This window comes from Tachysurus vachellii, chromosome 17 (genome assembly GCF_030014155.1).
Source record: "Tachysurus vachellii isolate PV-2020 chromosome 17, HZAU_Pvac_v1, whole genome shotgun sequence".
Taxonomy (NCBI): Eukaryota; Metazoa; Chordata; class Actinopteri; order Siluriformes; family Bagridae; genus Tachysurus; species Tachysurus vachellii.
The window spans coordinates 21,791,242-21,817,559 of NC_083476.1; the positions used below are offsets into that span (position 1 = coordinate 21,791,242).

The window sequence follows — 26,318 nt, forward strand, 5'->3', positions numbered from 1 at the left end:
GAGACCTCTGGATGTTACGGGTGGATGATTTTTATCAAAAATATACTAAAAACAATCCAAGCCACATGTGAATGAGATTTGTTTTAATCTGCTTCCGTTAGAAGGTTAGAACTGGATGGATATGAACACGTTGATGGTGATGGACGGTCAAGTCAACCTGTTCTCGCAGGCGTTTGTCCTCGTAGCGTGGGCGTTCGTTGTTGGCTTTGTTGAGGCGTTCGTTGATTTTCTTCTGCTGCTGGGGTCCTCGTCCGAAAAACACGTAGTTGACGAAGGCATATTCGAGAAGGGCCAGGAACACGAAAACAAAGCAGCCCATGAGGTAGACATCGATGGCTTTCACGTAGGGGATCTTTGGGAGCGTCTCCCGTAGATGGGTGTTAATGGTTGTCATAGTGAGTACCGTAGTGACCCCTGCGAAGGAAGTGAGAATACACATCATTTTAGTGAATTTGCTCCACCTTGTGGAGAACATGCAGGAGAACTTGACCTGAACTCAGGATTAAGGCTGGAGGGTGAAGGCTAACACTGATATACATGAAGCCATCCGTATCACAGGGCAGCGTAACGCTCTGGGAAGAAAGCACTAGATCTATTTCACATATATGCGCTCAGAGACTCCAGCAACTAGTTTTACGTTGATTGACAAAAGAGAGAGAGTTTGCTCCTCCCACTCTCTTGAATTCTCAGTTGCATCATGAGGCTTCGACTCACAACCTCTGAACGTTTTTATAAAATATTTCACACTTTATTATATTACTGGCTTTAAAAAAAAGCCATAAACACTAAGCGTGTCCTTACCGAGTGCCACCCGAGCAGCAGAGGCATCATAGTTGATCCAAAAGGACACCCAGGAAAGGATGGTGATCAGGATCGAGGGCATGTAGGTCTGCAGGATGAAGTAGCCTATATTCCTTTTGATGCGAAAACTCAGTGACAGCCTGGGATACGAGCCTGGATGAAGACATTAACAAAGAAGCAGGGTGTTTAAAAAAAGCATATTTTCATGGCACACAGGATGACTATTTCTCCGTTTCTCCTGCTTGTACGGGTCGTTTCATTTCTTCTACACAATGTACTCCTTTCTGGGGACAGATTTGATTCCAGTTAAACATGGCTGGAAGTTGCCAGCGTGGCAGATTTTTCTCTAAGCCTCCTCTCCTCTCAGCAGGCAGCTCCTGTGTCCCTCGGAGAATTGTCAGATAAAACCGCAGTGTCTTTCTCTCTCTCTCTCTCTCTCTCTCTCTCTCTTTCTCTCTCTCTCTTTTAGGGGAAACTGAGAAAAAGGAACGTATCTATTGAATTGTCCAGCATGCTGCAGGAAACAGACGCTCCTGATCTACCTGAAACGTGTTGATATACTCTTAGACAAGTCCTTAAAAAGAATATTCATTCATTCATTCATTCATTCATTCATTCATTTTCTACCACTTATCCGAACTACCTTGGGTCACGGGGAGCCTGTGCCTATCTCAGGCGTCATCGGGCATCAAGGCAGGATACACCCTGGACAGAGTGCCAACCCATCACAGGGCACACACACACACACACACACACACACTCTCATTCACTCACGCAATCACACACTACGGACAATTTTCCAGAGATGCCAATCAACCTACCATGCATGTCTTTGGACCGGGGGAGGAAACCGGAGTACCCAGAGGAAACCCCCGAGGTACGGGGAGAACATGCAAACTCCACACACACAAGGTGGAGGTGGGAATCGAACCCCCAACCCTGGAGGTGTGAGGCGAACGTGCTAACCACTAAGCCACCGTGCCCCCCCTTAAAAAGAATATTTACTATTTATTTACCACGAATTTCAAACAATATAATTCTTGAATCTTTCTTAGAACAAGAAAACATTTCAGAGTGACAAATTAAATGGGAAAAAATGTTCTTCAGTTAATGTCATTTTGTTACGGTTTGCGTTTAGAGTCACTTTAAACTTTAAACGTGCAAAAGGTCGCCGGGCGATCCTGATGGGCGTGGTCTCTTCCTGGATGACCCCGCCCCCATCCACACTCCAGAGAGGGGTCATAAGCTACAGCTTCCATGTTCCTGATGGTCTGTGGTGGAACGTTTTGGTGGAAATCTGGGAACCGCAGAGACTTCAGACGTTTCATACTTTTGGTGTCAGTGAGTTTGTGAAGTATGAAAGTAAAAATCTTTTGCTTAAAAAACTTTCTATTTGTTTCATCATAGTGAACAAACTCAAATTTGTGCCATAAAAACAAACTAACAAACAAATATAAACAAATAGTTCTTAGATTATTCCACTTAGATTAGATTTCTGCAGCTGCATTTATGGGTTGATCCAGAGGTGGGAGTAAGTCACACATGTGCAAGTCCGAGTCAAGTCTCGAGTCATGAACATCAAGTCAAAGTCAAGTCGAGTCTTTTTTTAATATTTGTCAAGCAAGTCTCAAGTCTCAAATTTGCGACTTAAGTCTGACTCGAGTCAAGTCGACTCCCCCATTTCTGAATCATTTAACTCAAGTCCGAGTCAAGTCTCGAGTCATGAACGTCAAATCAAAGTCGAGTCGAGTCTTTTTTAATATTTGTCAAGCGAGTCTCAAGTCTCAAATTTGCGACTTAAGTCTGACTCGAGTCAGGTCATATGACTCGAGTCCCCCATCTCTGGTTTGAGGAATCGACAACTGAAAGGTTGCAGTTTCACAAAGATTTCATTTGTACCGATGGATTGAATTGTTCTCATACAGACAAACACAAAGATCCTGCTGAACAAAAAAATGTATCGTATCCTAAGAATATTTCGTCTAGACGTATTCAGACGTTTTTAATACGGTGGACGAAACTGACATCAAACAATAAGCTTGAACCAAAATCTTCAACGCTTCTGCTTTATGAAGGCATAAATAAACAAAAGCAAGAGCAAGGACAAGCACATTTAAAAATAGCTGCATTTCCTAAATGAATTTAAGGTGATAACTTTAAATCTTCGTCGCTGTCACAGTGGAAGTGTGGAAGTGTTTTCACCTCAGAAGTCACCTTTAAACGCTAACACTGCGGTAGACGGACGACGTCTGACGGATAGGCGTGGCATGGGGTAGCCGAAAATGAACCTCGATGTAATAAGCCACTTTTCGTTAGCTGATCTTGTGATGTTTAGCTAATGATACGGATTTTGTAACACTAACATACTTTATATATGATCCAGCCTAATGTTACGTTAGCTAGCAGTGTTTTTGTACAGTAGCTTATGAGATGACGAACACATGTTTTTTAGCCGCGCGCCTTTCCTCTCCCATACGGACGCTATGATACGCAGATGGGCGAAGCCACGTTATGGTATTGATTTTCTATGGACGTGTTTTTTTTTAACTCACATAACCTTAGATTGATAATCCAGTTATCGGGTCATCGGATCTAAGCCGGCCACCTCATTAAAAAAGTTCTAGCTTGTTTAGGATTAGACTTCCTTCAAAAGGTCTGAGATTGTAATGCGTACCTGTTGTGAACCTCACTTCTCTGGACACAAGACGCAGCTCCACGATGGAGAATTGAGGCAGCTCCAGTTTGTCCACTCCGGTCACAGCATTGTCGCCTCCTTGCCAGAAGAACACGATGTCGTCTGTGGTGTATCCGTCTACAGGGATTAAAGGAAAGGAGATGATATAACGAGCTCAGTGTTGTGGTCTCTAGCGGGATTAATAACTTTATCTTACGTGATTATAATAGTGTGCAATTGTGATAATCCTAATGAGGTTAACAATAAACGGTTTGGATGTGTTGTACTTATAGTTATTGGCGAATACGGAATATAAGGACGATGTCTCTGGAATACCGTTCTGGAATTCCTGATCTTACCTGGTTACCTGATCGATTTTATGTCCATCTGTGAAGTTGCACAGTTTTATTCCTCACCAATACGCTGGATAAGAATGCTAAAAAAACTTAATGGTTAATTACAATTTGTAATATTTTTTCCACATGGAATTTTACCAGATCTGAATGGAGCAAAAGACCTACAGGCCTCCTGCTACTTCACTGAAGCATTTATGATGAGCTCTTGGACTTCCCAGAAACCATATACTGTATGTCTTGGCGGCGGGTCGGTGAGGCTGTATTTCATATTTTAATTATGCCTTGCACCCTCTGAGTATTCCAGCGCTCTGTCAAGGGTCATATCATTTCCCAGCCTGGATTAGAATTCATCCCTTTTTAATCATTTTGCCTTAATGCCAGGGGTTGAGTGTCCATAGGCCAACTTGTTTCCCTGACCTGAGATCCTTCTGAAGCATTCTAGCAGCAAATGAATTTCTTTTTGAGAATTACCGTATATGGTCATCTAAAAAAAAAAAAAAGCTTATATTTGAATATGAAATTCATTCATTCATTCGTTCATCTTCTACCGCTTATCCGAACTACCTCGGGTCACGGGGAGCCTGTGCCTATCTCAGGTGTCATCGGGCATCAAGGCAGGATACACCCTGGACGGAGTGCCAACCCATCACAGGGCACACACACACACACACACTCTCATTCACTCACACAATCACACACTACGGACAATTTTCCAGAGATGCCAATCAACCTACCATGCATGTGTTTGGACCGGGGGAGGAAACCGGAGTACCCGGAGGAAACCCCCGAGGCACGGGGAGAACATGCAAACTCGACACACACAAGGTGGAGGCGGGAATCGAACCCCAAACCCTGGAGGTGTGAGGCGAAGGCTCACAGGTAGGCAGATAGGCACAGGCTCCCCGTGACCCGAGGTAGTTCGGATAAGCGGTAGAAAATGAGTGAGTGATGAGAGTGAGAAATCACATTACATGTCATTGCTGCACTGGTGCTGGAAATGAGCCCATCTCCAGTCGTGCTGGTCAACAGTGCAGCGTCCCTCATTGATACACAGAGTAAAGCACATTCAATATTACTTCAGTGTTCTGGTGCTGTCACTTTACCCCTGAGCGAAAAGCCTTTTCAAGCATTTATCACCATTGGCAATGTAGGCAACACTGCACTTATGTTGTGACTAGTGTAAATGAACGTAATGATCATACTTGCTGACACCGAGTCTCTCCGGACCGTGGTGTGCCATCAGATACGCAAGAAGGACGAGGAGCAACTCGCCATCTGCCATCTTTCTTTTTTCTTAGGAAGGAAACTCAGAGAGGAGACTCGAAGCCGTCAATTTGGGGTTGGGGAAATTCTTCCCAAATTATTGACATTAATTTGAGAGTAGAGTCGCACTGAATCTGGCACATGAGCCTGTTTAGATTCGATTAAAATCTCAATTTAGATAAAGGTGCTCAAAGGTGCTAGTCTTCTTCTAGACACGCCTCCAATACCCCTTTAAAAAAATGAGAATTCTATTTCATTACAAAAAGGTACGACTAGAATAAATATTTTAGACCTTTTACAACATAGAAAAGTGAAAGGGATGAAGTTAGATAATTAGAAATAATTAATTTCCTTCTGCACGTGGATGTAATCACAATAGTTATAAATTGATCACTTTTAAGATTTATGGCTAGTACTTAAAGGTGGGGTCTACAATTTTTGAGAAATGCTTCAGAAAACCGAGTCAGTCCGAATAATAAAAAAATCAAAACAAACGTGTAGCCAATGAGCAGAAAGGGGCGTGTCTTGTCAATATGGGCGGAGAGAGTGTTCAGTGCGCATGTGTGACATTAGCAGAAAGCGGTTTTAACATTGACATGGAGGATAAAAACAAAGAAAGAAAGAGAAGAAAGACTTACGATAAGGTAAGAAGTAGGACGTGTTAATATAGGATCAGCTTTCCAGCGCTGGAGAGAACTGAAGGAGCAGGAAGTTGGTCACATATTCACAGATTGGAGTTTCCTGAGTCAATAACTCCTGAGCTAAACACTGTTACTACACAAATAACACCTCTTTTCTATCGTAGTAATGTAGAGACGCAGCTACAACCGTGTTTTGTGTAGTAACAGTGTTTAGCTCAGGAGTTATTGACTCAGGAAACTCCAATCTGTGAATATGTGACCAACTTTACTTAAGACGCAGAGGCGCTTTTTTCCTTCTCGATAGGTGAGTAACGTTGGTTTTGCTTTGTTACACAGAACTAATATATGTCTTTGTCCTTTACATGATTATGCTTGTGTGTCATTTTTGCTTGTTTGTTTATCTGCAATCGTATTGTTCTTCCCTTCAGCTATGATAAAGACACGTTTCTTTCCGTTAGTCGCCTGGGTTATGTATGTATGTGTGGGCGGAGCTATCGATACAGGGGTGGGACCCATTTGGGTTAGGGGCGTGTTTTGTTTTGGTGATTTTATATGTCGGCATTGGCTTTCAAACATCGGAGACCCCACCTTTAAATTGGTGAAAAACCACAAACCCAGGATTCTTTATATAAACTCCTCCTAGTGAAACATATGTGTAATAACTTTAGAGCTGTACTCATGTTCACACACACGGGAGTTCGCTCGATTTCCTGTTAATTTCTGCCACTGTGAAATTGTGAAATCCTGCAGGGAATGATTAAAGCTTCGGATGACACGCCTTCACAGACATTTATGTAATGTTAGCAAACTCCGGTGAGGTTAATGATGCTATCTAAATAACACCGTTCGTGACGATCATCTGAAAAACCCATGAGAGCTCATTACAGGAATGTGTTATAGAGCAGCGACGCAGCTGTATAGCAGTGGAATAGATGCAGGGGGAAACGTTTCATGCTAACACCATGACACATCTGCTAGAGAGTGTAGGATTAGGGAAGAAAATGGTGGTAGATTAACCAAACATCTAAAGTTGTTCTGCTTCACCACCAAAACTCTGATCTCGACTAATGCACCTTTAATTACCCCTGTGGAATATTATAAAGGTAAGGAGTGAAAAAATCTTTAAACCACTGACTGCATTTTTCTCCTCTAGTGGTGTATTTTTTTCTTTTAATGACTGATCATTGCTCTCAGAATGTTGTACATACTGTACTGCTGTTGAGGATAAATACTGTCACAAATATTTTTTTATGTTTCACACAGAAATCCATTTTTTATAAAATCTCTCATCACAGTATTCCATAGATGGAGAAACCATGCAGCGATGGATGGAGTTTAAAGGGATCTGCCGTCAAACATACGGCTGCGTACGGAGTGAATCCGCAGTGACGTGTGTGTGTGTGTGGGGGGGGGGGTAACAGCATGGTGTCTGTGTGTTTGTGTCCACTTACAGCTCTCAATCTCCAGGGTACAGTTCTGTTCATCCAGGGGGTATCTCCTCAGGTCCATCATGCATGCAGCCGTTGTGGTTATTCTGGAGGAGTGGGAGTGAGGAAGGGAGGGGCAGGAAGAGAAAGAGAGAGAGAGAGAGAGAGAGAGAAAGAGAGAAAGAGAGAGAGAGAGAGAGAGAGAGAGAGAGAGAAAGAGAGAAACCGTTACCTTGGTAACCTTTAGGAAATCGTAGCTTAGCCTTGACTGTGCCATTTGAATCTCTGAGTGATGTTTGGCAGCCAAGAGAAAGACTAAGGGAGGAGGGAAAGGAGGGGGATGCAGTCTTTGGTTGACGAGTGGTATATGGAGTCTGATGGGAAAGCCAGAGAATAAGATCGAGAAAACGACAGAAGGAGAGAGAGCGAGAGCGAGAGAGAGAGAGAGAGAGAGAGAAATATGGAAGCTGTTCACTGCAAACCTGGCTTGTTTAGCAGCATGTCGTCTCTGCAGTAACATCTTGTGCTGTTTAGTGCTTTCCTTTAAGGACATTTTGTAATCATCACTTTTTCTATCGCTCGAACGTTCTCTGTCACACAGACATCGCTTCCTGACTGTGCAGTATCACCATATAGGATGCAAATAGAAAACAATGTGTAATAAACTTGTTTTAAAAACCTATGTCTGTAATAACAGGCTTTACTGCATACGGCGTTATTACAGGAGAACGCAGTTACTCTCGCAAACACACTCGGTAGGAATCACACGACTGTAAAGACTGTAAAATAATTCTTTTTTAACACTTTGTCACAAAGGACACACTCCCGCCGTGGTTTTACGTCACGCCCGCACACAAGAGAGCAGCTGGAGGAAGTGCTGCGGCCCGGGTGGAGCAGCGGCGTCACGCTTTGCTAATGAGCTGCGTGGGAGTCGATGGCGCTTCACAGAGATATTTACTGCCGCGGCGCATTTTCCTAATTACATTGGCGATGTTAAATCATGGCAGCTCCTGCTGCTTTTCGAGGGGAGGAAAAAAGTAATTCAGTTTCAACTCATCGCTTTGCTGTGTTGCACACGTCAATGTGTTCTCAGGGAACTTTCTGGATAGGTACAGTGAATGTGTGTATGTGTGAGGAAGAGGAGGAGGAGGAGGAGGAGCTAATAACCGTGAATAATCAAATGTAGCTTTCTCTCGCAACCATAATCACAAAGTCTCTACCTCTGAGAGAGACCAGACAAACGGAGCGTCAGCATTATCTTTACCTTCACAGCAGAAATGCAGAAACACATTAGTCTGGTGGAATCTGGATATAAATGAACCCTAGTCCCGGCCTAAAAGGTTCCCATTGATTGTAATTTAGTTGAGCACTGGCTTAATCTGTGTCTGGATGGGCTGCAATGTCCTAGCGCTAATCTAATAATAGGTTAAACAAATAAGGTCCTTGGAGTCTAGTTAATCAAAAATAATCGAAGGAGCACATCTACGAAAAAAAACCCCAAGAAGTGAAAAACGTGTTGTATAAAACATTATAAAACATGTTGGATTAAAACACAGCGCCGTCTGATTCTGTGTTCTCTCAGTTAACGCTTTTCATCGAAAGAATCCAATCGTAATCTGTGTTTTTTTTTTTTTATTATTATCCAGGTTTGATGTTAAGTAAGTTTCAGAAAGCAGAGAGGAAAGGTAGTGAGTCTGGAGCTCCTCGGAGGGGAACGTGGAAAGCTTTGGGCTCCGGGGCTCGTGTTCATCTTGTGTTGTCTGAGACAGCTGAACGGCCCTCCAGCCATTTTGGGTCAATCCCTGAGTGGTGCTCCAGTAAAGAGCTGGTGTTATATGATCGATGAGAAGATCTGGGACGTTCGGGAGACACGAGAACTCAGAAGTCAATTCTCACGTTGACGTGTAAATACGCTTCGGTTTTCACGCGGGTTTGTTTTTTTTTTGCTTCTAAAAAATCTGTAACACTTTCTAACGCTGTATCTCAGGAGATATTTCCTCAGCTGACCTTTATCAGTACTCTAATTATCTCTACACTGGAAGTCTTCCTCACATCCATGTTCAGATCTCTTCTCAATTGCTCTCAGACACCTTGAGATTAATCTGAAAGCTTGGCAGCAGCCGATCGGTAAACCCGTCCTCGGCCTGCTCCGTCAGGAGACATATTAAGTCAACGTTTAACACCCCATTAATTCTTCCACTTGCTCCAAGATATCATCATGTTTGTCCATTAATATTGCAGCTGGAGACCCCGGTTTCATCAGCCACACCATCTCCATCTCCGTCTCAGTTTCTGCCTGGACGTTCGCTGTCTAGTGTCTAGTGTCTGGTGTCGTCTCAGCTTTCAAAGCTGTAATGACAGGAACCTAATGTGATGTTCCCTCAAAATCCTCTTTCACCTTCTCATGGGAGTCTGTACAGTTCCAGAGGAGGGCTGCAGCTACATGTTTAATATCACACTAAGTATGTTTTTGGTTCTTGTTAGGTTCTTGTTAACACTGGATGTGAATGTGAAGTATGTAATGGAACAGTTCACTTAGCTCTGCTTATGTTTGTTATGTTACTGTATGTAATATAGAATGTACAAAGAAAAATGACACAAAGTGAATCTTGAGGGGGGGCACGTTGGCTTAGTGGTTAGCACGTTCGCCTCACACCTTCAGGGTTGGGGGTTCGATTCCCGCCTCCACCTTGTGTGTGTGGAGTTTGCATGTTCTCCCCGTGCCTCGGGGGTTTCCTCCGGGTACTCCGGTTTCCTCCCTCGGTCCAAAGACATGCATGGTAGGTTGATTGGCATCTCTGGAAAAATTGCCTGTAGTGTGTGAGTGAATGAGAGAGTGTGTGTGTGTGCCCTGCAATGGGTTGACACTCCGTCCAGGGTGTATCCTGCCTTGATGCCCGATGATGCCTGAGATAGGCACAGGCTCCCCATGACCCGAGATAGTTCGGATAAGCGGTAGAAGATGAATGAGTGAGAGAGTGAATCTTGACACATGAACAAAGTGGAGATGCTGACGTAAGGACATCCAACGTGTTATATCGTGTTCTATCAGCTGTTCCTAAGTTCTCCTTGCATGACTTTATCTGGTTATTTATATTTCAATTATTCAGCACAGGACCTCTCATGTGCTCTGTGAGCTTTTGAGAAACATATTTAAGAACGCGTAGCTATGTTTAGTCCACACCGACACCGACGACCATGACAAGAGCAAATACCACACTTGCCGTTTGTGGATTTAAATGAGGTAACGAAGCAGAGGAGTAGCGTAGTAACGTAGCCATTACAGTAGCTTCTGTGCATTTATCTGTGAGCGTACTATAATTAACATTTCCAGTTGCGTTTGTTTTTAGCTCTGAAACATTTCCTAATGTGACTGCTCCATGTGACCAAGGAACAAACAACAAAATATCTAACCGTATCATGAGGAGATCGTTTTTTTCTTTATTCCGGCTTTCACATGGTCCGTTTTCCAACTACGAATTCTTGTAAATACAAACAAACGCACAACATCAGACGCTAATGTTGTACGGTCTATAAATATTCCGCGTCCGATCGAGCGTCTGTGTTCTCGGGAAATGCGTTCTCGTGTGTTCGGAAACTCCACGGACGGAGCACTAATTGAAGATGCACATTTATAAGCAGTGCCCAGAATATCTCAAAGATCTCTGTAGAAATTCCAGCATGGCATTAATGTATTAATAGACACTTCTACTGGCATTTAATAAATAATACACCATCTCCATGATGCATCTGCGATGCCGGTCCTGTCGCTAGGGCAAACTTTGTTTTCACTTCCATCCATCCCCTGACACACGCTTAAATTTTCATCCATTTACTGCAAGAGAGAGAGAGAGAGAGAGAGAGAGAGAGAGAAAGAAGCCATAGCCTCATTCTTCCTCCTTCATGAAAGCACCTGTGCCAGGGTCTCACAGAGAGAGGAAATAGTTTGTCATCTTTCATTATTGATAGCTGGATTGAGTGTCCTATCCCGGCTGAGATGGAGGCGGCTCTGGGTTAACGCATGGCCTGAGGCGCTCCAAACGTCCTGTTCTGTGTGATTTTTTTTGTATCTTAATATCTTTTTTGATATCGTCTGTTGAGGAACAACACCAGCTCCAGCTAATGTTTGGGTTTAAATAGCGGTGGTCTCAGGTACGTTTTCCAGACGTTTCTAGTTAAAATAAAATAAACAAAACAAACTAAAAAAAACTACAGTAATGACTAAAATATTTTATAGAGGGCAAGAAGATCTTATCAAGATTACAGCCAGTATCTAATCACACTTCACTGTCAAATCTGTTTAAAAATTAAGTATTCAATTTGTTCCAATTATTTTTTAAATCCCGAAGATCTGTACGAACGTAAAATTGAAACAAAACCTAGCTTTTAACCAGAAAATGTCTCAATCGGCGATGTTCAGTTTCAAATGCTCTGATGGGATACAGATACGCTAATTACATTATGTAAGCCAAACCCTGGGATTCGATAGCTACGTTATCCATTAGCTAGCTAGTTTTCTTTGCTGTATTAAACATTCATATAAGATTAGATTTCATTTAAAAACGTTCGTTTTGTTAAATGTATGTAGCAGTCTTTGCTACATAGCTGAAAACACGTATATATTAACATTAGCTTGTTAGCTTGCTAACCAACTGAGAAAGCGACACTTCAAAACGGATCATCACAGATCGTGTCGCTGTTCATAAATGTGTTCCTATAGACGGAGAACAGTTTCTACAGTATGTAAAGTTATTACTACATTTCCATCAGATGACTTTTACTTTTCATAGTGCTGATGTTTTTCTTTTCTGGCTCGTATATCAAAAACCCAAAAAGAACAGTCTAAGCTTCCTGTATGATCTCTCTCTCTCTGTCTCTCTCTCTCTCTCTCTCTCTCTCTCTGTCTCTCGCTCTCTCTCTGTCTCTCTCTCTCTCTCTCTCTGTCTCTGTCTCTCTCTCTGTCTCTCTCTCTCTCTCTCTCTCTCTCTCTCTGTCTCTCTCTCTCTCTCTGTCTCTCTCTCTGTCTCTCTCTCTTGCTCTCTCTCTCTCTCTCTCTCTCTCTCTCTCTCTCTCTCTCTCTGTCTCTCTCCATTATCACCTTTTTCCCAATGAGGCCTGGCTGTGCTATGAACTGCTCACAGATCCCAAATAACACGGCCCAAAATGGAAAGCTTTCCACAGACATGGCAACCTGTCACTCGTAACTGTGAACTGTGAATCGTAGCGTCGTGCCAAAAATGAGCCTTCAGCATCAGCTTGTGACAGAAAGTTTCTGAAGCCTATAAAAAGGATCTGAAACCATAAAAAGTTCTACAAGCTCTCTGTAAAACACACATTGTATATATATATATATATTTTTTACAGGATTATTCTGCATTGGTTTGTAGTGAAACACCAGAAAAAGCAATGCATTCTGAAATAACTAATATTTTAGGCTGTTAATGTTCACTGAAATAAAATATCCAGTTAGTTCAGAAGCACAGCACTTCCTGTTTTAGTGTGAGGTGATTCAGCTGGTTAAATCCATGTGAGCTGGTTAGTGACAGTAACACAGTGGATTCTGCAGTGGTTAGCAACAATAACTCTGGTTTATGGAGTTGTTAGTCACAGTAACATAGTAGTTTATGCAGTGGTTAGCGACCGTAACTCAGTAGTTTATGCAGTGGTTAGCGACAGTAACTCAGTGGTTTATGCAGTGGTTAGTGACAGTAACTCAGTGGTTTATGGAGACGGTACAGTAACTCAGTAGTTTATGGAGTTGTTAACGACAGTAACTCAGTGGTTTATGCAGTGGTTAGTGACAGTAACTCAGTGGTTTATGGAGACAGTAAGTCAGTAGTTTATGGGGTTGTTAACGACAGTAACTCAGTGGTTTATGCAGTGGTTAGCGCTAGTAACTCAGTGGTTTATGCAGTGAGTAACTCTGGTTTATGGGGTGGTTAATGACAGTAACTCAGTGGTTTACAAAATGGTTAGCGACAGTAACTCAGTGGTTAACTTACTACCTAAAATCCTTATTTAAATTCAAGTATTCCAGTGTGAAGTTTTTAGAAAGAAAGAAAGAAAGAAAAAAGTTCTCATGGCGTAAATGATATGATGTGAAACTCTCAGGAACAGTGAAGTCGGCATGATATACCTCAGTCCGTACAGCACCGTGCCGTCAGGGTGGAGCCGGATCATGCGGTTCTTCACCGTCACCCCGTGCAGGAAGGACTTCTTGTCATTCAGGAAATAGGTGTCAGGTAGCCAGAGCTGATCAGCCACACGGTTGTCGAGGGTCAGATTGAGTGCCATCTCTGCATACGCCAGCCGTTTGTCCCTCCAGCTCTGCTGGAAATACATAGTGATGGTGTAGTCCTGAGAGAGAGAGAGAGAGAGAGAGAGAGAGAGAGAGAGAGAGAGAGAGAGAGCGCAGGAAGAACAAATGTTCCGGTTTATAACACCAAATCATGGATACAACAGAGTACAGCAGAGTTTTGAGAAATCTAACATAGAGCTTTTCACACTGATCTTATTCCTACAGCTCTGTAGGTAGAGTCGGTGTAGCGAGGGGAAATACGTCACACTGAAACATTAGAGCAGGTCTGATACGGACGAACAAACGGCCGGTCGACTAAACGACAAACTTAAAAAGAGCAAAAAAAGACGATAAAGCTGTGAAAGATAACAGAACCTGCTCGGGTGCAGAACCACAGAGCTGAACTTTTTTCCTCACTGACGTGAAAGCGTGAGACGAGCTGTTACTTAAAGCGGCCGCCTGCTGGATTTATCCAATCAGGACCGTTGAAACGTCAATATGCAAATAAGAAGAAGGTTCCAGCAGGGTTTAGGAATGTACAGTGTGACACAAGGTCAGATTATGAAGAGCCAGGATTCAGTGTTAACCCCGGGGACAGTAGGAGCAGTGTGAAACCTCCAACTACACAACCCAGGATTCTGTTTACACCACTTTATAATCACAGGGAAATAGTTGAGGTGTGCACAGCATTAATCAGAGGCGTTTGAGCCGACATTTCAATTCATATCAATCAAAACAAGCTCCTGAAATGTTTCTCTTGACACGGACCACTTAGGATGCAGAAGGTTATAATCACAAACATGTTTCTAATTCTCTTTTAATGAAAACAGCCATGTTTTCATTTTCACTCCTGTATAACTCCGGATCACGTGTTCGCTCCAGTAAGCGTGTATGTTTCTGAATACATACTTAATATCAGCAAAACAGAAATGCGTAATAACTTTTAATGTATTCGCTTCCAGATTGGCTCGTGTGTTTGTTCCATTTGAATGCAAATGTAATTTTAATCCGTTTAATAAAGTTTACAAGACTCCACTTGGGAGTGCGGCGATGTCCCACTGAGACTTCGGTTAATGAGTTAAATGATCAATTAAACAAGAACTTGAGGATCTCATTATTCCATATCAACACTAATTAAGACAATGTTTTGAATGAATTTGAGGAAAATAAGGAAGAGAATGGAATCTGTGAGGAACACTGAAGCTTGAAAGGCGTTCAGGAAGAGCTACTGCATCGTATTTCTTCTTCTTTCTTCTACAGGATTTGGATCTATGTCCCTCCTCTAAAGGGATGTTTGGATGTTGAGACATAATTAAAAAAAAACAGATTTACATTTCATTTTTAACGAATCAAACCCACTGTAACTCAATTGTGTCCAAAATCTACTTGTGTGGGATGTGTGGTGAAACAGCAGGAAGTTCCTCAGAGCTCCACAGTCCAGGATTGAGCCTGGAGATCATGTTACCATCTGTGTAGAGCTTTCACAAGTTCTCCACGTGTCTGGGTGGGTTTCTTCCAGCTCCCAAAAACCTGCCGGAAGCTTCTCTTAACTGTGTGTGTGTGTGTGTGTGCGTGTGTGTGTGTGTTTGTGTGTGTGTGCGTGTGTGTGTGTGTTTGTGTGCGTGTCCCAGTGTTCCATTGTGACTCTGAACAGAATAAAGAAGATGAATAAATGAATCTACTCGTGTATTAATTAGCTGTGTTTTATAAAAGAGTTAAAGGACACCATCCATGCAGACCTACTAATCACGTAACACACGACTACACATCCACACTGACTTGAAACCTGAATTAATATATTCATATTTTATAAAACAGCATGAAAGTTATAAAAACGTGCAGCTTGGCCACTGTTGAGTGTCGAGGATTAGCAACGTAATACGTCATGCTTCACTGTATAAAAAGTGAGTGTGAAGGAAACGTGTATATTATTCACTCTCACTCTCTCACTCACTCATTCATCTTTCATCTTTCACTCATCTTCTACCACTTATCCGAACTACCTCGGGTCACGGGGAGCCTGTGCCTATCTCAGGCGTCATCGGACATCAAGGCAGGATACACCCTGGACGGAGTGCCAACCCATGGCAGGGCACACACACACTCTCTCATTCACTCACACAATCACACACTACGGACAATTTTCCAGAGATGCCAATCAACCTACCATGCATGTCTTTGGACCGGGGGAGGAAACCGGAGTACCCGGAGGAAACCCCTGAGGCACGGGGAGAACATGCAAAACTCCACACACACAAGGCGGAGACGGGAATCGAACCCCCAACCGTGGAGGTGTGAGGCGAACGTGCTAACCACTAAGTCACCGTGCCCCCCGTATATTATTCATACTAAACAAAATCATACAGGACTCGCAGCAGCAAAACACTTCCTGTGTTATTATTATTATTATTATTATTATCTTAGTTATTTTTTGTTGTCAACTATATATCACTAAATCATTATCAATAGATCACTGATTTGTGAAACTTTTTATCCCCGAGGACCAGAAAAGATGTCATTCGTCCCGTTTGTCTCTCGTCCGTGTTGACGTCCTCACGTCTTCCTCACGTCTCACTCCACGGTGGTGTTAATAAGAAGCTCATATGAAACTAGACGCTCAGGACTTTAAGAATTTGTAGAGTTTCATCACTATTTCTGTTTTTCTCTAGAAAAGATCCAGAAAAACAGAAATAGTTTTTTTTTACTTTTTCTTCCACACAGATGTTTGTATCTTCAGAGTAAATGTTGATATCAAACCCATTTCTGCTCTCTGAGACGCTCCGAGTGTTTGTTCATCTAAAAAGCAGCTCAGATTTATCTTCAACACTAAAATTCAGTGTAAGATTATCGACAGAGTGAGAGAGAGAAAGAGACAGACACATTTTTAGCATTCAGGTCTGATATGATCCAGTCTGAATGTCCTGCACATGACCACAGCAGCAGCATGAAGCTGATAAAATAAACGCACCACAAAGACAAGATGCTTATTAATACACAACAGCTGACGGGAACTCAGTGTACTTTTTGTGTAACAAGCTGAAAATGTGATTCATTTTGTGTTCACGTTCACGTCTCACACGTTATGTTCACGTCTCACACGTTATGATTTTAATTAAAGCTTTATAAATTCAGCAGTATCTCCTGTGATGATATCGTATGATTTCATACGGCAATGATACGATATCAGTCTGCTGTGATGACAAGAAATCTGATTACATCTGATCCGTCTGATTAGTTTATTTCATTCTTTATTTAATGGTTCGGTTTAAAAACACGATCCGTTCCCAGAAGTAGGAATTATTTGTCTGTGTTTTTGATGATGATGATGATGATGATAGATTTATGTTTGTTGAAAAAACAATGGCAGTTTTTTTTAAATTATGAACATATTTTTGATATATTTTTGTTTATTTTTGATTCAATCGTTCAGTAGTTCAGTCTTCGATCCTGCTACTTCTTTTCCCCTTAATGTAATGCTGCATTATGCAGTAAAATAATATATTTATTAAATATACAGTAGGCATCAATGAGCAGTAAATCTACTCTGAACCAGAGACACTTTATCAGGTTAACAGTTAAAAAGGAGAAACTGGTTGAAACTAAAGCAGAGGATATGATCGGCTTATGTCTTATGTTCATTCTTTCATTCATTCACTCATTTTCTACCCCTTATCCGAACTACCTCGGGTCACGGGGAGCCTGTGCCTATCTCAGGCGTCATCGGGCATCAAGGCAGGATACACCCTGGACAGACTGCCAAACCATCGCAGGGCACACACACACACTCAATGTCTTATGTTTAGCTATGCTATTAGTGCGAGCTGGTAGCTAGACACCTACACATGCAAACAAACAAACAAACAAACAAATAAATAAATAACTAAATCTGCGTCTTAAAACACAGATATGTGCCATGGTTTCCGAGTGGTCGGATGCGTAAGCGGTCAGTCAGCTGGATCTTAAATGACCTACATTCGTGTAAAGAAGGGGATTCCACTTTTCTGCAAAATAAATAAATAAATAAACCAATAAATAAATTCTATTTTTGGCATGGAATGAGACATGAAATATTAACTATTAACGCTGAAGCAGCTTTATTCATATGAATGTTTGGGAAGATTTCAGCTAAATCCTTAATCATGGTCATTAAAACGACGAAAGACGAGTCTCTGGAGTCTGGACTGGAGAGAGAGCGAGTAATCGTGTGACAGAGGAAACAGAGTCTGACTGAACTGAACTAGGAATTGTTTTGTTTTGCTAGCTAGCATCTAAACTAGCATTTATTAGCTTTTGAGCTATATTCTTATTATTATATTACTTATTTTTATAACTGTTGTAGGTAAGAGTCACAGAGTAGGTTTTACAGAGATGAGATTACAGGCATCTTTAACTGCTGAAACTTTAGACACACATCACACGGCTAGATAGAGGGTAGTCTTATGATCATCAGGAGTTATTATAAACTGTATATGAGCTCATACTAACATGATCACTGGTAGAACACACCACATATAATAAAAAAAATAATCCAGTATAAAGAAAAGAATACAAGTGCTAAGAGCTAATAATCTGGTGTTTCTCTCTCTTTTCTTTGTCTTAAGTGTTAAGTGTTTATAATGATTTATAATCCAACACTGATTGTTTCTCATAATTTATAATCCCACTCTGAGTGTTTATAATGATTTATAATCTCAATATCAGTATTTATAATGATTTATAATCCCACTCTGAGTGTTTATAATGATTTATAATCCCACTCTCTGTGTTTATAATGATTTATAATCCCACTCTTAGTGTTTATAATGATTTATAATCCCACTCTCTGTGTTTATAATGATTTATAATCCAACACTGATTGTTTCTCATAATTTATAATCCCACTCTGAGTGTTTATAATGATTTATAATCTCAATATCAGTATTTATAATGATTTATAATCCCACTCTGAGTGTTTATAATGATTTATAATCCCACTCTCTGTGTTTATAATGATTTATAATCCCACTCTTAGTGTTTATAATGATTTATAATCCCACTCTCTGTGTTTATAATGATTTATAATCCCACTCTTAGTGTTTCTAACGATTTATAATCCCACTCTGAGTGTTTATAATGATTTATAATCCCACTCTCTGTGTTTATAATGATTTATAATCCCACTCTGAGTGTTTATAATGATTTATAATCCCACTCTCTGTGTTTATAATGATTTATAATCCCACTCTTAGTGTTTCTAACGATTTATAATCCCACTCTGAGTATTTATAATGATTTATAATCCCACTATCTGTGTTTATAATGATTTATAATCCCACTCTCTGTGTTTATAATGATTTATAACCCCACTCTCTGTGTTTATAATGATTTATAATCTCACTCTCTGTGTTTCTAATGATTTATAATCCCACTATCTGTGTTTATAATGACTTATAATCCCACTCTCTGTGTTTATAATGATTTATAATCCCACTCTGAGTGTTTATAATGATTTATAATCTCACTCTCTGTGTTTCTAATGATTTATAATCCCACTATCTGTGTTTATAATGACTTATAATCCCACTATCTGTGTTTATAATGATTTATAATCACACTCTCTGTGTTTATAATGATTTATAATCCCACTCTGAGTGTTTATAATGATTTATAATCCAACACTGATTGTTTCTCATAATTTATAATCCCACTCTGAGTGTTTATAATGATTTATAATCTCAATATCAGTATTTATAATGATTTATAATCCCACTCTGAGTGTTTATAATGATTTATAATCCCACTCTCTGTGTTTCTAATGATTTATAATCCCACTCTTAGTGTTTCTAATGATTTATAATCTCACTCTGAGTGTTTATAATGATTTATAATATCACTCTCTGTGTTTATAATGATTTATAATCCCACTCTGAGTGTTTATAATGATTTATAATCTCACTCTGAGTGTTTATAATGATTTATAATCTCACTCTCTGTGTTTATAATGATTTATAATCCCACTCTCTGGTAACACCCAGATAAGGATGAGGTTCCATTTTCACTTTGGTTCCTGGCAAGGTTTCTTCCTTTTCATAGCTTAAAGGGTACAAATGAAATCTCTCTCTCTCTCTCTCTCTCTCTCTCTCTCTCTCTCTCTCTCTCTCACACACACACACACACACACGAACACACACACACACACCCTTGTGTTGGTGTTGCTCTGGTTTACTGTGGCCTTCTTTACACGCCAACACTTCGCAAACATACAAAAAATCTCAGCTGGAACTTTGTCAAAACATCCGAGTAGGAAAAAATTATACAGCAGTAACTCCATTATAAATAAATTAAAAGCACGCTCACTCTTGTAAAAAGAGAAGGAACAGTAGGAAGAAAACAAGTTTTATACTTGAGTGACTGCTTCCAACAAATTAAAATAAAATCTGCTGCCAGAGACCGAGCGAAAAAGCCTCTAGTGGCCCTAAATGGAAAGGCGGCAGGAGGAAAAACAAAGCAGGATCTCGTGGCTTCTGATGTTTTCTTATCTGCTCTTTCATCCTGCTCCTTTCACATCAATTCAAAATTCAAAATCGGTCAAATATCTTTGTTCATCATCATGAATAAGGCCACAATGATGGTATAATGTTCTACCAACGGTGCGATATTCAGACATATTCCTCATTCTGCTTCTGGTGATCATGATCGTGATCACACTCGCTGATCCATGTATCAGTTTTGTGCATGCAGGTTTGCACTGTTGATGGTTAATCTGATTGTTCTGTTTCATTTATTTTCCTGTCATAACAACAGTCCAGAGGTGAAGAAACATTTTTATTCCCAGTACACTGGAGCTTTATTCCGCCTGTAGGACGGAAATGGACTTACGGGACATTTTCAATCGGTGTAAAGACTCGTCTGATGTCGTGTCTGTGAGTCTGATCTAAAATAAATCAGGACGCTGTCGTTCTTTCGGTGTGTTTTAGACGTGTGTTTTTCCCTCTTTCGATAATCTTACACTGAATTTTAGTGTTGAAGATAAATCTGAGCTGCTTTTTAGATGAACAAACACTCGGAGCTTCTCAGAGAGCAGAAATGGGTTTGATATCAACATTTACTCTGAACATACAAACATCTGTGTGGAAGAAAAAGAAAATGGCACCATGTTGTTTACTTATATAAACAGTTATACATTACTGCAGGAACAAATCATAAGCCTAGGAAATGAGAATTACATCACTTCCTGCTCCATGGTCCAGAAGTGTGTTTTATGAATGTGTTTTTGGTTAAATTCCTAAAATCTGAAATCAGGTCTGTGGTTAACACAAGCTCAAGATATTTTATTCTTAAAGGTGAGGTCTCCGTTGTTTGAGAAATGCTTCAGAAAACTGAGTTGGGACGACAAACAAAACAAAAACAAAACAAACGTGTAGCCAATGAGCAGAAAGGGGCGGGGCTTGTCAATATGGGTGGAGAGAGTGTTCAATGCGCATGTGTGACATTAGCAGAAAGCGGTTTTAACATTGACATGGAGGATAAAAACAAAGAAAGAAAGAGAAGAAAGACTTACGATAAGGTAAGAAGTAGGACGTGTTAATATAGGATCAGCTTTCCAGCGCTGGAGAGAACTGAAGGAGCAGGAAGTTGGTCACATATTCACAGATTGGAGTTTCCTGAGTCAATAACTCCTGAGCTAAACACTGTTACTACACAAATAACACCTCTTTTCTATCGTAGTAATGTAGAGACGCAGCTACAACCGTGTTTTGTGTAGTAACATTGTTTAGCTCAGGAGTTATTGACTCGGGAAACTCCAATCTGTGAATATGTGACCAACTTTACTTAAGACGCCGAGGCGCTTTTTTCCTTCTCGATAGGTGAGTAACGTTGGTTTTTTTTTGTTACACAGAACTAATATATGTCTTTGTCCTTTACATGATTATGCTTGTGTGTCATTTTTACTTGTTTGTTTATCTACAATCGTATTGTTCTTCCCTTCAGCTATGATAAAGACACGTTTCTTTCCGTTAGTTGCTTGGGTTACGTATGTATGTGTGGGCGGAGCTATCGATACAGGGGTGGGATCCATTTGGGTTAGGGGCGTGTTTGTTTTGGTGATTTCAAATGTCAACATTGGCTTTCAAACAACGGAGACCTCACCTTTAAATACATCCAGAACATGCCTTGATGTGAACATATGGTTAAACTGGACTCCAGAGGATGATGTTTAACGTCATCGCTCTGAACAGGAAACTCCTCTACTACTTATTCGAGTTTCTAATATGATGAGATGAACTTCGTCAGGTTCGTCCACAGACAGATCAGAGGAACATCATGATTTTAAACACAGACTGAAAGAGTTAGTGGTGTGGTGATGATGGTGAAGTCATGTGAGCTTTAGTGTTTTACTTCTCCTGATTGTCTACAGGCTTCAAAATTCATCAAAGCTGCGTTCGTTTGTGAAGATGAACAAACTGTTCAAGAATCATGAGCTTGAGTTGGTTTATGGAGCTTATTGTAAGTTAGATTTTAATTTATTGTAACTATATTTATAGCAATAATTCAAAACACATTAGATGAATCCTGTTGGCTTTATGAGGAACCGGAGACACGGTCACTTCTGGGTTGGATGAGAAAAACATGTGATCCCTCCAGCACTGTTCTACTGTTTCATACACACTGATGATGATGATGATGATGATGATGATGAGTGTCCATTAGGTAGTGTTAATTTCGTCAGACGAGACGAGACGAAATATGTTCATCAACAACCTTTTTTTTTCATGACTAAGACGAGACGATGACGAGACTGCACCACTGTCCAAAAATGCTGACTAAGACTAAATTAACATGCATTATTGTTGACGAAAAAAGACGAGACGAAAATGTTTTGTATAAAATAAAAACTAAGATAAAATCTCTCTTCATTTTCGTCTACAATTGTCTCTGCTTTTTCATCAGCTGTTACGCCTTTAAAATATTCAGAACGAGTTCGCGGCTTCGCTGTTGCTCAAGAAAGAATTCGTCCACACGCCGCTCAAAAAAAATTAAAATAAAAATTAGGTCTAGTCAGGCTTTTTGTGTTAAATTATATTTCCTGTCACTGCGCAGCTCTTTTATTGTACATGACAGCTTATGTCCCGATGACCGGTCTTTGCATTACGATTAAAAGCAGTATCAATAAAGTAAAAAATATGATGTGCGGTCAAGTTCGAGTGTCTGCACTGTTTAAACGTGTGTTCTCAACTTCTCACTGATACTTTTGTGATTCGGAGTTTTGACAAGTTTTATAGCCTTGATATTGTTTCTTATTCAAAAGTGGTGACAGAAAAAACACTTTACCCCCAACCTGAAACCTCTTCCCACCCCCCTGTCACAATCACATCATAATCATAATGAATAATTAGGCTTAAAAACAAATGTATATGTAAAGGGATCAAGTTTAACAATTACATGTAATATTGATCCAAATATCATCAATAACTTAGGCTTTTCATTAAGTTATTTATTTCCACTATAACACTTGTGTTCCTGATATTATTGCATTTAATGATGCCTCGTTGTATTTATTCTTACAATAGATTCCAGATGTGGTCAAGCTACAATTTTTTGACTAAAACTAGACTAAAATGACCAGACTTTTAGTCGACTAAAACTTGACTAACAAAAAAAAGATAAGTGAATGACTAAATATGACTAAAACTAACAAGGACATTTGGCACAAGACTAAGACTAAATTAAAAATAGGTGACGAAATTAACACTACCATTAGGATTAGCAATTAGTTCTCCAGATTGCTCCCTGATTCAAAAACAGCGTTAAGCTTCAATAAACATACAAAAAAAACATTTGCAGGTGTGACACGACTTCATTGTGTTTTTTGTTTGGTGTTTGTTGTGGTCGTATAGACACGGAGCTACAGTTTGTTGTAACCGTACACAGGACGGTCGTTACGTTGATTAGTAAATCTCTCAAATTATGTCGTATAAACAAAAGAAAATCAATCATGATTTGATGAGCTGATTGTTTCAGTGAGTTCAGACTGTTTTCTTAATATAGTGAGTTTAAATAAAAAAAAAACAAAAAAAAACACCAGACTCTTATGTGGTAAACAGTTTAAAAATTTTATATAAAGTAAAGTATTATGTAAGGATATTTAACCCATGATTTATAAATCCTGCTTCAGCTGATTTGTCAGAGCAGTAAAGCACAATTTCATCCTCATTTTTTAGTCTCCTGTTTCTGCATTAAAGAATGTCGGCGAGTTTCAGTGGGATTTATGCGAATATTTTATTTCATCAGCAACTCTGGAGGTGAATTCATCCACCTGCAGTACAGTTCAGCGGTTTTCTGTGTCCTCTGTAAATGACAACATGCTCGTATTTGCTTGCGATGATTTAATAATGACGATCGATTTTAAACGTCATTCCAGAACGTGCTCGGTGTTTTTTACGTAACGCCGTGAGAACGCCGTCGGGTTAATTTCATCCTGAGGATCCTTCGGCCTATTCTCACTCTCTCACTCACTCATCTTCTACCGCTTATCCGAACTACCTCGGGTCACGGGGAGCCTGTGCCTATCTCAGGCGTCATCGGGCATCGAGGCAGGATACACCCTGGACGGAGTGCCAACCCATCAGAGGGCACACACACACACACACTCTCATTACTCACACAATCACACACTACGGACAATTTTCCAGAGATGCCAATCAGCCTACCATGCATGTCTTTGGACCGGGGGAGGAAACCGGAGTACCCGGAGGAAACCCCCGAGGCACGGGGAGAACATGCAAACTCCACACACACAAGGCGGAGGCGGGAATCGAACCCCCAACCCTGGAGGTGTGAGGCGAACGTGCTAACCGCTAAGCCACCGTGCCCCCCTTCGGACTATTCTAATGATCCTAATTCATCATCGTTCCTCAGGAGAAACTGTACAGTCATCTTCACAGCTCAACTTCCTGTGAATTAAAAACGGTCTCGTCAGGATTTACTGCGAGTTTAGAAACGAAGTGTAAGAAGTGCTTAAGCTGAGTCGAGCTTTTTTGTATTCCGAGCTCAGCCACATCCTCATCCTCGTCCTCACGCGTCTGTTAGACAGAGAGTTTATTTTAGGCGTGTGAAGACTGCTGTCTCAAAGAGTCTCGAGTGCAATCTGATGACTAGGACAGGAGGCATGCCAGAACTTTCTCTGATGATGAGACCATAGCTTGCCTCAGGGGCTTGCGGGGAACTGAAGGTCCCCAGTGGGATAGTATCTCCAACTATTTGCCTGATGACAGGCCACGTAAAGTGCTCCTAGCTGAAAAAGGCTGAGCACGCATTTAGAAGCGATCACAGCAAAGCGCTGACCTGAAAGCAATTCCCTGTCGTACAGGCCGGCCTTAGTTTCAACAGATTCAGAAGAAAAGCTGATCCACAGACTGTGGTCCTCCTCGGAGCTCAACGTTTTATGATGAATGCAGACGCTGGTCCCTTACATACCGACTTTCTCATAAAATCTCAAAGATTCCCCTGACTTGGCATAGGGGAAATGATGAATGCAATAACTCAGCATGGGGTCTACATGGTGGAAGTCTAGGGAGTGTTGTCAGCATAAATGGAGAGCGCTGCTCTTAAAATCCTCTTTTAAAGGCTCCTGGGTGATGCTTAACATAAGGTCTATGAGCCCTACATAACTGGTCATGACCTCCGTTCTGCATAATTACAAACGCACATTACGGGTACAAAAAGACCACAAGAAAGAGAAATGTACTTTTTTTTTTTTTTTTTAAATAACCCTTGGTGCATGAATCATAGTATCTGAAGGAGTTGATCATTTGCATGGTGAGAGAAATAAGTGAAAATGATGAAAGTGACGTGACGTGACATACGGCTAAGTACGGTGACCCATACTCAGAATTCTTTCTCTGCGTTTAACCCATCCAAAGTGCACACACACACACAGCAGTGAACACACACACCGTGAACACACACCCGGAGCAGTGGGCAGCTATTTATGCTGCGGCGCCCGGGGAGCAGTCGGGGGGGTTCGGTGCCGTGCTCAAGGGCACCTCACTCGTGGTATTGCCGGCCCGAGACTCGAACCCACAACCTTAGGGTTAGGAGTCAAACTCTCTAACCATTAGGCCACGACTTCCCCCATTAGGCAACAACTTCCCGATACATTTTATTCTGCTTAATTCTCAAACATTACAGAGTTTTTCTTGGTGTGTGTCGTGGTATTTTTGTAAGAATAGTTCCATCTAACAAGCTGGAGAAAGGTCTTTAATGTGCACTTTTGTCATAAGTACACAACTGAGCTGGTAAAGTTTGCTCTGTCACCGTGCCGGACGTTATCCGTTAACCGCGGTACGCCGTAATACTGAATACCGAACTTACCATGTTGACTTCTGAGATGGAGTCAATGCTGGCGATATTTATGCTCATTCCCACAATGACTGGGGGACCTGAAAGAAAGAGAAAGAGAAAAAAAAAGAGTCAGGTTAGTCAGGTGAGATGCGAGTAAAGCGAGTAATGCGCTTCTCCTTCTCCGGACAGGATGCTTTCTATGCCAGCGGTCAGCTATAATGACACTGACACGAGGTCAGGAAGCATTTACAGTAAACCTGCTCGCTCAAAATGATGGCAATTCTTTCAGAGAGCAGAAGGATTCCAGAAAGCTATTCTGAGAACCGAGTTCCTTCTGATCGATGCTGCCGGTGCAGAGAAACGTCTGCTTTTATCCGTTCTCGACCGTTATTTCTAAAAGCTTCGGATTTGAATTCCGAGAAAAGTCGAACTTTTACTTGTTAGTTTGCTGATTGTCCATATCTCAGTTCTGTAACGCCGCCCTGAAGCGATCACGGCGTCGGGACGTAAACGAGGCTCCTGTGATATCGATTT

At 40.9% G+C, this 26,318-nt stretch overlaps 1 protein-coding gene across 1 annotated transcript in view; it reads right to left on the reverse strand.

Annotated features, from left to right (window-relative positions):
* Window positions 1–26,318, reverse strand: part of gabrb4 (gamma-aminobutyric acid type A receptor subunit beta4) — a 56,702-nt gene that overhangs the window by 2,390 nt on the left and 27,994 nt on the right. The window contains exons 3-8 of the mRNA XM_060890518.1: window positions 25,815–25,882; window positions 13,299–13,519; window positions 7,187–7,269; window positions 3,476–3,613; window positions 802–954; window positions 158–414 (exon numbers count right to left, since the gene is read on the reverse strand). Coding sequence (XP_060746501.1) covers window positions 158–414; window positions 802–954; window positions 3,476–3,613; window positions 7,187–7,269; window positions 13,299–13,519; window positions 25,815–25,882 — 920 coding nt within the window. The remainder of the gene's footprint in view (window positions 1–157; window positions 415–801; window positions 955–3,475; window positions 3,614–7,186; window positions 7,270–13,298; window positions 13,520–25,814; window positions 25,883–26,318) is intronic.